At 41.0% G+C, this 13238-nt stretch overlaps 1 protein-coding gene across 1 annotated transcript in view; it reads right to left on the reverse strand.

The window, feature by feature from the left end:
* LOC135532884 (pleckstrin homology domain-containing family A member 2-like) overlaps nucleotides 1–13238 on the reverse strand; it is a 29590-nt gene that overhangs the window by 5650 nt on the left and 10702 nt on the right. Inside the window, exons 6-11 of the mRNA XM_064960315.1 lie at nucleotides 10532–10660; nucleotides 10285–10386; nucleotides 1343–1411; nucleotides 957–1027; nucleotides 806–869; nucleotides 130–207 (exon numbers count right to left, since the gene is read on the reverse strand). Coding sequence (XP_064816387.1) covers nucleotides 130–207; nucleotides 806–869; nucleotides 957–1027; nucleotides 1343–1411; nucleotides 10285–10386; nucleotides 10532–10660 — 513 coding nt within the window. The remainder of the gene's footprint in view (nucleotides 1–129; nucleotides 208–805; nucleotides 870–956; nucleotides 1028–1342; nucleotides 1412–10284; nucleotides 10387–10531; nucleotides 10661–13238) is intronic.

Below are 13238 nucleotides of genomic sequence, written 5' to 3' on the forward strand. Positions count from 1 at the left end.
TTTTGTGATTCCCCCACTGAATCAGAATTCCTCATCTCCCTGTTGTGCAATGACACTTGTATGGGAGCGCCATCAGGACCACTAATAGTACTGGTCGGAACTGTAAGTGGAATTTAAATCCACCTTTACCTTGCCCGGGCCTCTGAAGTCCTGTATCTTCCCCTCAATGTCTCTGATCCAGCCCTGCATGTCCTCTGGAGTGTCTGTCTGCAACAAAACCAGCACACGCCAACACATTATGCGTATACAGCAAAGTAAGCACACACACAGTTACCTCTCTCTGATCTAAGGCCCCTGCCCCTAGTCAGCTGTTCTCCCATGGGTGGGACAAGAGATGTTGTTTTATAGTTAGTGTTTGTACAAACCTTCCGTTTGTCCAAAAACAGAACTAAGCCCACACATGAGCATCAAACACAGAGGGAAGACCATCTGACGCACACACACACACCTTTATTTGAGAAATTTCAGGACTTGTTTGACCATAAAAATCATATTTTCTTTAACCCCAGGCAGGTAGCCTAGCAGTTAGAGCGTTGGACCAGTAACCAAAAGGTTGCTGGTTAAAATACCCGAGTTGACCAGGTGAAAAATCTGTCAATGTGCCCTTGAGCAAAGCACCTAACCCTAATTTGCTCCAGGAGTGCAGTACTACTATCGCTGACCCTGTAAAACAACACTTAAAAAAAAAAACTTTAACCCTAAACCTTAATCTTAAAGTTCTTGTTTTCCTACTTTGTACGGACATTTGGGTGAATTGTTAGGACATTGGGGTCCTGATAAGGTAGGAAAACAAGTACACACTTACCTGGATGTAGAAAACCCTAGAGCTGGTGATAATCTCAAACAGGTTATCCCTCATCAGCAGGTCCCTGACAGAGAGATGACTAGGTAAGACAGCGAGCTTGTGTGTGCGTGTATTAGATTAGATAGATTAAATAGATATGTGTGACTCTCACCCAGATTTGACCAGACATTCATGGACCTTCTGAATGTCTCTCAGAAGAACCGCTCTTAGCGGCTCCTTATGCTGAAATACATATCAAATACAGGTTACACACACACACATGCAATCGTGCATCAGAGAAACACCAAACTTTACTCTGTTCCACTGACAGAAACACATCTGTCACACAGGACACTGAAACATACACCACACCAAAGCAGAAACAAAGACAAACATGGAGGACACATGTTTTTCCGACAATGTATTGTCTTGGTTTGAATTTACTCCCCAAAGCCATTTGAGGACATCTGTAATTACAACCCACTGTAGTTTAAACAGCAACAGTTACCACCCAGAGCCACTCACAGAGGAGAGAAGAGAGACAGGATATGACCTCACCGTCTCACACTTGTAGTAACTGACAGAATTGTTGTCCAGCATGAAGAAACGCCTTTTCCAGCTTTTCCTCTGAAACATACAACTGATTAGTTCAAAAGTGTATGTGTAGGGATGTGGTGGTCATGACATTTCGTCAGCCGGTGTTTGTCAAGCAAATAACTGGTTGGTCTCTCTGTAATTGACCGTTAATTAACATAAACACATTTAGCATCTCCTGGCTTCCACACAAAGCCTACACGCCATTTTAAAAAGTCTAATAAAACCATGTAATATAGCCTACACCTTCGCAATAAATCCATTATTTTAGGCAGGTCTCAAGAAGCATGATATGGAGAAAATGTATTCTATTTCAGAAGAAAATAATAGCATACTCTGAGTGGTCCTTATGCCAAATGGCTGTGTGCTACACTAGTTCATTTAGCAAACAAGATTTGTTTATAATTCCATGGCATTATTTTAGTATGAAGAATACAATTGAACAAAGCTGAATAATATATAAATATTTTCTCCAAACGATTTGAGGGAGTGCGCACATGCGGCTATTCTATGTTGAGCGGTTAAGAAATAGGAACTCCTATATGTTTCATGTAGAGTTATTAATCTAACTTTAGTTGTTCTACAAAATGTTGGGCTATCTGTTCTGAATACAACAACTGTGTGTGTCCTTATCCAATCCCGAGGTGAATATTGAAGATATTGGATGGACTGTCCACATTTACTTTTAGTCAGCCGACAAGATGAGTAGGCCTCACGAACAGCCTAACGAACAGCAAAAGCACGAGCCTATATGTCAATCTACTATCCCCCATAGCACAAAAGTCGACCTATTCTGTTTGAGAAATAAATATTCCAAACATAGTCTGGAACAGTTGTGGGAGGCGATAGATCCCAAATGAATACCACTACCATCAAAAATACTTTTTTATGCAATGTGGCTGACACAATATCAGAACGTTTAGCTTGAAATGTTGATAAACTATTAGGCTATTTCTTCACATTAGAAGTGCAGCAATGCACACATGGTAGTAGGCTATTAAGCACAAATGTTCCAAATGTTCCAACTTCCTTCCCTCAGTAAGAGCATTGAAGATGGGTCGTGGCTGGGTCTTCCAGCATGACAACGACCAGAAACAGCCAGCCAGGGCAACTAAGGAGTGGCTCCGTAAGAAGCATCTCAAGGTCCTGGAGTGGCCTCTCCAGTCTCCAGACCTGAACCCAATAGTAAATCTTTGAATGGAGCTGAAAGTCCGTATTGCCCAGCGACAGCCCCGAAACCTGAAGGATCTGGAGAAGGTCTGTATGGAGGAGTGGGCCAAAATCCCTGCTGCAGTTCATGCAAACCCGGTCAAGAACCACAGGACACGTATGATCTCTGTAATTGCAAACAAAGGTTTCTCTACCAAATATTAAGTTCTGCTTTTCTGATGTGTCAAATACTTATGTCATGCAATAAAATGCAAATGAATTACTTTAAAATCATACAATGTGATTTTCTGGATTTTTTTAGATTCCGTCTCTCACAGTTGAAGTGTACCTATGATAAAAATTACAGACCTCTACATGCTTTGTAAGTAGGAAAACCTGCAAAATCGGCAGTGTATCAAATACTTGTTCTCCCCACTGTACAAACACACACACAAGTTAAACTCTACACCCCTTGTAAAGCGGACTAATATGCTTCATTTTAAGAAGTTATTTGGCAACTTTAGTTGTGGTACAAACCTTATTAACATGTATAGGCCTATGGGCTAGGCTACATGATGTGTGTGACTATGATTAGAAAATGTTGCAAAAAACAACATTATTTCTTATGCTATCATTCACAAGACAATATATAATTCACAAGTGATTTCAGCACCAGGGATGGGTGCCAATATTAGCCAATTCATGAATTAATCTAGTCTTTACACATGCTAAATAATATATGTGACATTTATTTTGATTTAGAATGGACCATTATCATGGACCTGTATCGAAACAGGGGCAGCGGGAAAAAAATACATGTCATCTATGCACTTAGTGACTGGAGGACGCTTTTCCACATGGTTACTTTTCATGCCAGCCAGGTAGACTATACTCCTGTTGTAAATATAAGCAATGTTCTTAATATTAGGAAAGTTGAGAAATAAATATAGTAGGCCTAGCCTATAGAAAGCTGATGGGAACCTCTTTTTAGTAGAGGTCATTACTCTGTTTTCTCCCACAATTACATAGCCTATAGAAATGTTGCACAACAGGAGGTCATGGGCTCTTATGAAGTGTTTGATTTGATTTTTGAATACATTTGCATTGGTGTCAGAGTGATTAGAGGGACAATAGAGTGCTGAGTACAAGGCAGTTAGAATGTTTGGTAGGCTACTAATGACCAGCAGCAGCAATGCTTGGAGAAGCCTAATTACTGTGACTAAAAGGCCATGTGGAATTTGACTGCCTTCATGACTCGTGGCCGCCGGTGTCGCCGCACCAGCCCTATGTATATAGCAACGTGCATGCCCAGCCTACCTGAGGATCTGTCTTTTTCATAAATATATTTCCTGTGTTTGAGGGGTGGAAAATTCAATTGTCACAAATCTCGCTGGATTGGTTGCTTTCATTTATTCCAGTTAACTTTAGGAGCGCAAAAAATGTTTAGTAATGACGTGTCAAACACACCCCGGTAAATACTAAACTTAGTCTGGTATTTAACACATCTTCTCAACACTTACATCACAAAAGAGTTATTTTGATGGGTGTACATTTTTTGTGGAATTGAAAAACTTTCTAATTTAATACAATTGAAATGTTTACAAAATGAGAGGAAACGTCATGGCCTTTTAGCCAAAATGAATGCAACTTCTGAAAATGAACACTCGGATTATAGCGATAGTATGTCTGATCTCACAAACAATGTAAAGTACACTACTGTATACAGTGCATTTGGAAAGTATTCAGACCCCTTGAATTTTTCCACATTTTGTTACTTTACAGCCTTATTCTAAAATTGATTACATTTATTTATTTCTTCATCAAATCTACACACAATACTCCATAAAGACAAAGTGAAAACAGGTTTAGATATTTTTGCAAATTTATTCAAACCAAAAAATGGAAATATCACATTACATAAGTATTCAGACCCTTTATTGAGTACTTTGTTTAAGCACTTTTGGCAGTGATTACAGCTTCGAGTCCTCTTGGGTATGAATCTACAAGCTTTGTGTACCTGTATTTGGGGAGTTTCTCCCATTAATCTCTGCAGATCCTCTCAAGTTCTGTCAGGTTGGATAGAGAGCGTCGCTGCACAGTTATTTTCAGGTCTCTCCAGAGAGGTTAGATATGGTTCAAGTCCGGGCTCTAGATGGGCTCAAGGACATCCAGAGACTTGTCGTGAAGCCACTCCTGCGTTGCATTGGCTGTGTGCTTAGGGTCATTGTCTTGTTGGAAGGTGAACATTCACCCCAGTCTGAGGTCCTGAGAGCTCAGGAGCAGGTTTTCATCAAGGATCTCTCTATTTTGCTCCGTTCATCTTTGTCTCGATCATGACAAGCCTCCCAGTCCCTGGTGCTGAAAAACATCCCCACAGCATGATGCTGCCACCACCATGCTTCACCGTAGGGACGGTGTCAGGTTTCCTCCAGATGTGATGCTTGGCATTCAGGCCAAAAAGAGTACAATCTTGGTTTCATCAGACCAGAGAATCTTGTTTCTCATGGTCTGAGAGTTCTTCAGGTGCATTTTGGCAAACTCCCAGCAGGCTGTCATGTGCCTTTTACTGGGGAGTGGCTTCCGTCAGGCCATAAAGGCCTGATTGGTGGAGTGCTGCAAAGATTGTTGTCCTTCTGGAAGGTTCTCCCATCTCCACAGAGGAACTCTAGAGCTCTGTTAGAGTTACCATCAGGTTCTTGTTCACCTCCCTGACTCAGGAACCTTCTCCCCCGATTGATCAGTTGGGCCAGACGGCCAGCTCGAGAATGATGGAGGCCACTGTGTTCTTGGGGACCATCAATGCTGGTACATTTTGGTACCCTCCCCCAGATCTGTGCCTCGACACAATCCTGTCTCGGAGCTCTACGGACAATTCCTTCGACCTCATGGCTTAGTTTTTGCTCTGATTTGCACTGTCAACAGTGGGACCACATATAGACAGGTGTGCATTTTCAAATCATTTACAATCAATTGAATTTACCACAGATGGACTCCAATCAAATTGTAGAAACATCTCAAGGATTATCAATGGAAACAGGATGTACCTGAGCTCAATTGAGTCACATAGAAATGGGTCTGAATACTTATGTAAATAGGGTCTGTTTTTTTATTTTAATAAATGTGCAAACATATCTAAAAACATGTTTTCTCTATGTCGTTATGGGGCATTGTATGTAGATCGTGGGAAAAAATGATTCAATCAATTTTAGAAATCTTAATGCTACAGCATACATTCTAGACGATTCTGTGCTTCCAACTTTGTGGCAAAAGTTTGGGGAAGGCCTTATCCTGTTTCAGCATGACAATGCCCCCGTGCACAAAGTGATGTCCATACAGAAATGGTTATTAGAGATCAGTGTGGAAGAATTTGACTGGCCTGCACAGAGCCCTGACCTCAACCCAACCGAACACCTTTGGGATGAATTAGAACACCGACTGCGAGCCAGGTCTAAATAGCCAAACCTCACCAATGCTCGTGGCTGAATGGAAGAAAGTCCCTGCAGCAATGTTCCAACTAGAGGTCGACCGATTATGATTTTTCAACGCCGATACCGATTATTGGAGGACCCAAAAAAAAAGCCGCTGCCGATTAATCAGCCGATTATTTGCATTTATTTTTAATAATGACAATTACAACGATACTGAATGAACACTTATTTTAACTTAATATAATACATCAATAAAATCAATTTAGCCTCAAATAAATAATGAAACATTAAATTTGGTTTAAATAATGCAAAAACAGTGTTGGAAAAGAAAGTAAAAGGGCAATATGTGCTATGTGAGAAAGCTAACGTTTAAGTTCCTTGCTCAGAACATGAAACATATGAAAGCTGGTGGTTCCTTTTAACATGAGTCTTCAATAAATATTCCCACTTAAGAAGTTTTAGGTTGTAGTTATTATAGGTATTCCATATACCTTTGACTATTGGATGTTCTTATAGGCCCTTTAGTATTGCCAGTGTAACAGTATATTTGGCTTCCGTCCCTCTCCTCGTTCCAACCTGGGCTCGAACCAGGAACACATCGACAACAGCCACCCTGGAAGTAGCGTTACCCATGCAGAGCAAGGGGAGCAACCACTCCAAGTCTCAGAGCGAATGACATTTGAAATGCCTTTAGTGCGCACCCTGCTAACTAGCTAGCCATTTCACATCGATTACACCAGCATAATCTCGGGAGTTGATAGGCTTGAAGTCATAAACAGCTCAATGCTTGAAGCATTGCGAAGAGCTGCTGGCAAAACGCACAAAATTGCTGTTTGAATGAATGCTTAAAAACCTGCTGGTGCCTACCATCGCTCAGTCAGACTGCTCTATCAAATCATAGACTTAATTATAACATAATAACACACAGAAATACGAGCCTTAGGTCATTAATATGGTCGAATCCGTAAGCTATCATCTCAAAAACAAGACGTTTATTCTTTCAGTGAAATGCAGAACCGTTCCGTATTTTATCTAATGGGTGGCATCCATAAATCTAAATATTCCTGTTACATTGCACAACGTTCAATGTTATGTCATAATTACGTAAAATTCTGGCAAATTAGGCGGCCCAAACTGTTGCATATACCCTGACTCCGCTTACAATGAACGCAAGAGAAGTGACAATTTCACCTGGTTAATTTTGCCTGCTAACCTGGATTACTTTTAGCTAAATATGCAGGTTTAAAAATATATACTTCTCAGTGCTAGCTGTGCCACCAGAGACTCTGGGTTCAAGCCCAGGCTCTGTCGCAGCCGGCCGTGACCAGGAGGTCCATGGGGCGACGCACAATTGGCCTAGCGTAGTCCGGGTTAAGGAGGGTTTGGCCGGCAGGTATATCCTTGTCTCATCGCGCACTAGCGACTCCTGTGGCGGGCCCGCTAACCAGGTCGCCAGGTGCACGGTGTTTCCTCTGACACATTGGTGCGGCTGGTTTCCGGGTTGGATGCGCGCTGTGTTAAGAAGCAGTGCGGCTTGGTTGGATTGTGTTTCGGAGGACGCATGCTTTCGACCTTCGTCTCTCCCGAGCCCGTACGGGAGTTGTAGTGATGAGACAAGATAGTAATTACTAACAATTGGATACCACGAAATTGGGGAGAAAAGGGGATAAAATTCAAAAAAATTAAATGAATTAAATAAATACAAATATATACTTATGTATATATGTATTGATTTTAAGAAAGGCATTGATGTTAATGGTTAGGTACACATTGGAGCAACGTTAGTCCTTTTTTGCAAATACGCACCGCATCGATTACAGTGGGGCAAAAAAGTATTTAGTCAGCCACCAATTGTGCAAGTTCTCCCACTTAAAAAGATGAGGCCTGTAATTTTCATCATAGGTACACTTCAACTATGACAGACAAAATGAAAATCACTTTGTAGGATTTTAAATGAATTTATTTGCAAATTGTGGTGGAAAATATGTATTTGGTCAATAACAAAAGTTTCTCAATACTTTGTTATACCATTTGTTGGCAATGACAGAGGTCAAACGTTTTCTGTAAGTCTTCACAAGGTTTTCACACACTGTTGCTGGTATTTTGGCCCATTCCTCCATGTAGATCTCCTCTAGAGCAGTGATGTTTTGGGGCTGTTGCTGGGCAACACAGACTTTCAACTCCCTCCAAAGATTTTCTATGGGGTTGAGATCTGGAGACTGGCTAGGCCACTCCAGGACCTTGAAATGCTTCTTACGAAGCCACTCCTTCGTTGCCTGGGCGGTGTGTTTGGGATCATTGTCATGCTGAAAGACCCAGCCACATTTCATCTTCAATGCCCTTGCTGATGAAAGGAGGTTTTCACTCAAAATCTCATGATACATGGCCCCATTCATTCTTTCCTTTACACGGATCAGTCGTCCTGGTCCCTTTGCAGAAAAACAGCCCCAAAGCATGATGTTTCCACCCCCATGCTTCACAGTAGGTATGGTGTTCTTTGGATGCAACTCAGCATTCTTTGTCCTCCAAACACGACGAGTTGAGTTTTTACCAAAAAGTTCTATTTTGGTTTCATCTGACCATATGACATTCACCCAATCTTCTTCTGGATCATCCAAATGCTCTCTAGCAAACTTCAGACGGGCCTAGACATGTACTGGCTTAAGCAGGGGGACACGTCTGGCATTGCAGGATTTGAGTCCCTGGCGGCGTAGTGTGTTACTGATGGTAGGCTTTGTTACTTTGGTCCCAGCTCTCTGCAGGTCATTCACTAGGTCCCCCCCGTGTGGTTCTGGGATTTTTGCTCACCGCTCTTGTGATCATTTTGACCCCACGGGTGAGATCTTGCGTGGAGCCCCAGATCGAGGGAGATTATCAGTGGTCTTGTATGTCTTCCATTTCCTAATAATTGCTCCCACAGTTGATTTCTTCAAACCAAGCTGCTTACCTATTGCAGATTCAGTCTTCCCAGCCTGGTGCAGGTCTACAATTTTGTTTCTGGTGTCCTTTGACAGCTCTTTGGTCTTGGCCATAGTGGAGTTTGAAGTGTGACTGTTTGAGGTTGTGGACAGGTGTCTTTTATACTGATAACAAGTTCAAGTGCCATTAATAAAGTTAACAAGTGGAGGACAGAGGAGCCTCTCAAATAAGAAGTTACAGGTCTGTGAGAGCCAGAAATCTTGCTTGTTTGTAGGTGACCAAATACTTATTTTCCACCATAATTTGCAAATAAATCATCAAAAATCCTACAATGTGATTTTCAGATTTTTTTCTCTCTCATTTTGTCTGTCATAGTTGAAGTGTACCTATGATGAAAATTACAGGCCTCTCTCATCTTTTTAAGTGGCTGACTAAATACTTTTTTGCCCCACTGTATATGCAACGCAGGACACGCTAGATAAATAGTAATATCATCAACCATGTGTAGTTAAACTAGTGATTATGATTGATTGATTGATTGTTTTTTTATGAAGATACATTTAAATGCTAGCTAGCAACTTACCTTGGCTTACTGCATTCGCGTAACTGGCAGGCTCCTCGTGAGGCAGGTGGTTAGAGCGTTGGAATAGTTAACTGTAAGGTTGTAAGATTGAATCCCCGAGCTAAAAATCTGTCGTTCTGCACCTGAACAAGGCAGTTAACCCACCGTTCCTAGGCCGTCATTGAAAATAAGAATGTGTTCTTAACTGACTTGCCTAGTTAAATAAAGATTAAATAATGGTGCTAAAAAAATTTTTTTTTTTAAATCGGCCAAATCGGTGTCCAAAAATACCAATTTCCGAATGTTGAAATCGGCCCTAATTAAATCGGCCATTCCGATTAATCGCTCGAACTCTAGCTCCAACATCTAGTGGAAAGTCTTCCCAGAAGAGTGGAGTCTATTTTAGCAGCAAAGGGGGGGACCAACTCCATATTAATGCCCATGATTTTGGAATGAGATGATTGTCGAGCAGGTAGGCCTACACAGAGCAAGTTGTGGTTACAGCCCTATGCCACCCGTTTATGTTAATCTATTAAAATACACACAGTGTATTTATGCAAATGCGGCACAAAATATTTTTGCAAATACCTGATACCATTATAAAATGTATATGAGTGAATAAAAGTTAAATTTTACATTAAATTGAATACCAGAATTCCCACCAAAATTGCTGAACTTCATTATTTGTCCGTGGCAGTAAAATGTTTTGTGCTATAATTCGGTCAATATCTGATGGATTATAAAAATTCCAAAAGGTTTGGAGTATCTTCCTCCATTGTCCAACTGTTGCATATATTTAAACGTTTTAACAATTTTGATGACCGTTACTAGTGTGTGTTTGTACTCACCATGTTACCCTGTTTGACACAGTAGCCACACCTCAGCACGCCTGGTCTACTGCCTACAGCGTTGACCCTCCTGTCCCCTACCTCCATCTCCTCACCCTCATTCTGCAATACACACACAATCATCGTTATTATCACCATCACTGTACATCATCATCATCCTCCCCCTCCATTGTCATCACCACCATCATAATCACAATCACCAACACGGTCACCATGGCAATGGTGCGTTTGGACTAGAACATAGTACCTGGTACATGGGGGTGTGCACCACCACTCCCCCGATGATCTCAGTCTTATAGGCCTGCCTCTTACCCCCTGCCTCACCGGTTACCATAGAAACCTCTGTCCTTGGCTGGAGAGGTCTAGCTTTCGGGACCTACAGAAAACAACAGTTTGAGCATCAAGTCAAACCCATAGCTAGCATTTATCCAACAATACATTATCATTAACTTTAACTTATTGATAAACCATGAAACTAAAATATAACATATTTCTGGAGCGATAAACAAGACATTTGATATAAACATGGCGCACATGTAGGCCTACAGGGTTTCTTCAGAGGGAGCCAAAGAGGAAGTGGAATAGAGAGAGCATCTGTGTTTCCTGTGTGAAGGCAGGTGACAATACAGAAAAAACAGAGCAGCACCACACTCTAGCCTCACAGAGCCAAACAGTGTTGACTATTGGGTCACAGGTCCCAATAATTTCTCCTTTCTCCCGAAGTGTGCACTTGTTCACCTCCTTTCATGGATTGAAAACAAAATGACTGGTATATGGAAACTCCCTCTAGGCCATGCCTATACCAATCTAATGCTTAAACATTTGTGTGAAGTGGTGAACGAGTGCACACTTCAGGAGAAAAAGAGAGAGAAAAGAGATTATTGGGATGTAATCACTAACTGCTGTTCTCAGCCTTCTGTAGTGGTGTGGAGGGGAGGAGTTACAGGCCTTATGACCTCCATGACTCAGCATTAAACTCTCTGACCCCCCCCCCTAAGAAAAATGTGTGGTCGAGAAGATTGCATGTGTGTGTGCTCTATAGTGCAGCTCCACAGCACAAACATCAGCAGTCTGTTAAAACAGTGTGTGTGGAAAGCCCCCCACAGGCTGGATATAAGTTAGCACACACACTGTTCTTACCTAAATGTAAATATAACCCTGTACATTGGCTCAGTACTCCCTGTATATAGCCTTATTATTTTATTGTGTTACTTTTTTACTTTAGTTTATTTAGCAAATATTTTCTTACTGTGCATTGTTGGTTAAGGGCTTGTAAAGTAAGAATTTCACGCTAAGGTCTGTTGTGTTCGACGCATGTGACAAATAACATTTGATTTGATATGAATCTGCTATGTGAAACCTCAAAACAACTCCCACTGTCCTGTTTCACCATTTCCTCATATTTTAGATGTGTGTGTGTGTGTGTACACCCTGGCCAAACAGTTGAATGTGAGACCACAGACTTCTTCCTCTTGAGTGCTATATACAGGTAACTACCAAAATAAAGGAAACACCAATATACAGTGTCTTAATAGGGCTTTGGGCAACCAAAAGCCAGAACAGATTGAATGTGTCACGTGTGTCACCTTAGTTCCTTTTTTATGTCTCTGTTTAAGTTTGGTCAGGGCGTGAGTTGGGGTGGGCATTCTATGTTGTGTTTTCTGTTGTGTGTCTGCACCAGCCAGAACTGTTTTGGTCGTTCGCTTTGTTATTTTTGTGATTTCAGTGTTCATTAAATAAATATGGACACATATCACACTGCACCTTGGTCCTCTCCTTCCAACAGCCGCTACAGAATGCATAGATTTTACAAGTGTCTGGAACTCTACTGGAGGGATGCGACACCATTCTTTCACAAAAATATTCTATAATTTGGTGATTGTTTTGATGGTGGTGGAAAACACGGTCTCAGTCGCCGTTCCATAATCTCTCATAAGTGTTCTATTGGGTTGAGATCTGGTGACTGAGACGGCCATGGCATATGCTTTACATTATTTTCATGCTCATCAAACCATTAAGTGACCAATCATGCCTTGCGGATGGGGACAATATCATCCTATGGGGGCATAGCTTGCCTATTATTTTTATGCATGACGGGATGTTAATTGCTTAATTAAGTCAGGATCCACACCTGTGTGAAAGCACCTGCTTTCAAAATAGTTTGTATCCCTCATTTACTCAAGTGCTTCCATTATGTTTGCAGTTACATGTATATATGGCTCTGTGTAACATCACTTCTTGTCAGTGTGACTCAGGTGATTGTAGTTTCAGCTGCACCTAGCCTACAGGTTTACCGAAATCAAATTTGAACATATTACGTGTAGTGTTGGAGTCAAGTTATAAATGCAATATCAAAAAGGTAGAGTCAGACAGTTACACTAATATATAATTAGTGTAACTGTGCACATCAAAAAAATATATATATTAAATCACTATTTCTTCTAAAATAAGTTGAAACTGAAATAACTTTTGGGGTTCATATATTTTTTTGTTTGATATACAACTGTACAGGACCCCCAAAAATAATAATGGCCTAGACTAAACCATTACGAATTCAGAAGAATTCAAAATAATTTGGTTGGAATCAGGTGATTCTCATTTACAGTGTAATTTCTCTCACCTGTGAGAAGTTGCGGGTCAAATCAAATCCAATTTTATTGGTCGCAGACACATATTTAGCAGATGTTATTGCGGGTGTAGCGAAATACTTGGGTTCCTACAGTAGCTCTAAAAGTGCAGTAATATCTAATACACAGCAACAGTTGCAGGTGCGCACAAGGTAAAAATAACAATTCAGCCAGTTTTGAGAAGAGAAAATGGAACATTCCGCTCCATACCACTTCACTATAAAGTGCATGGATGCCAATATATTACAGTACAACTGTATGCACAAAGTAAACAGCAATGGTAGGCCCATTGCCACAATAACCAAAAGTAGTGAAACGCAAACCTAA

Source organism: Oncorhynchus masou, unplaced genomic scaffold (genome assembly GCF_036934945.1).
Source record: "Oncorhynchus masou masou isolate Uvic2021 unplaced genomic scaffold, UVic_Omas_1.1 unplaced_scaffold_2086, whole genome shotgun sequence".
Classification (NCBI taxonomy): domain Eukaryota; kingdom Metazoa; phylum Chordata; class Actinopteri; order Salmoniformes; family Salmonidae; genus Oncorhynchus; species Oncorhynchus masou.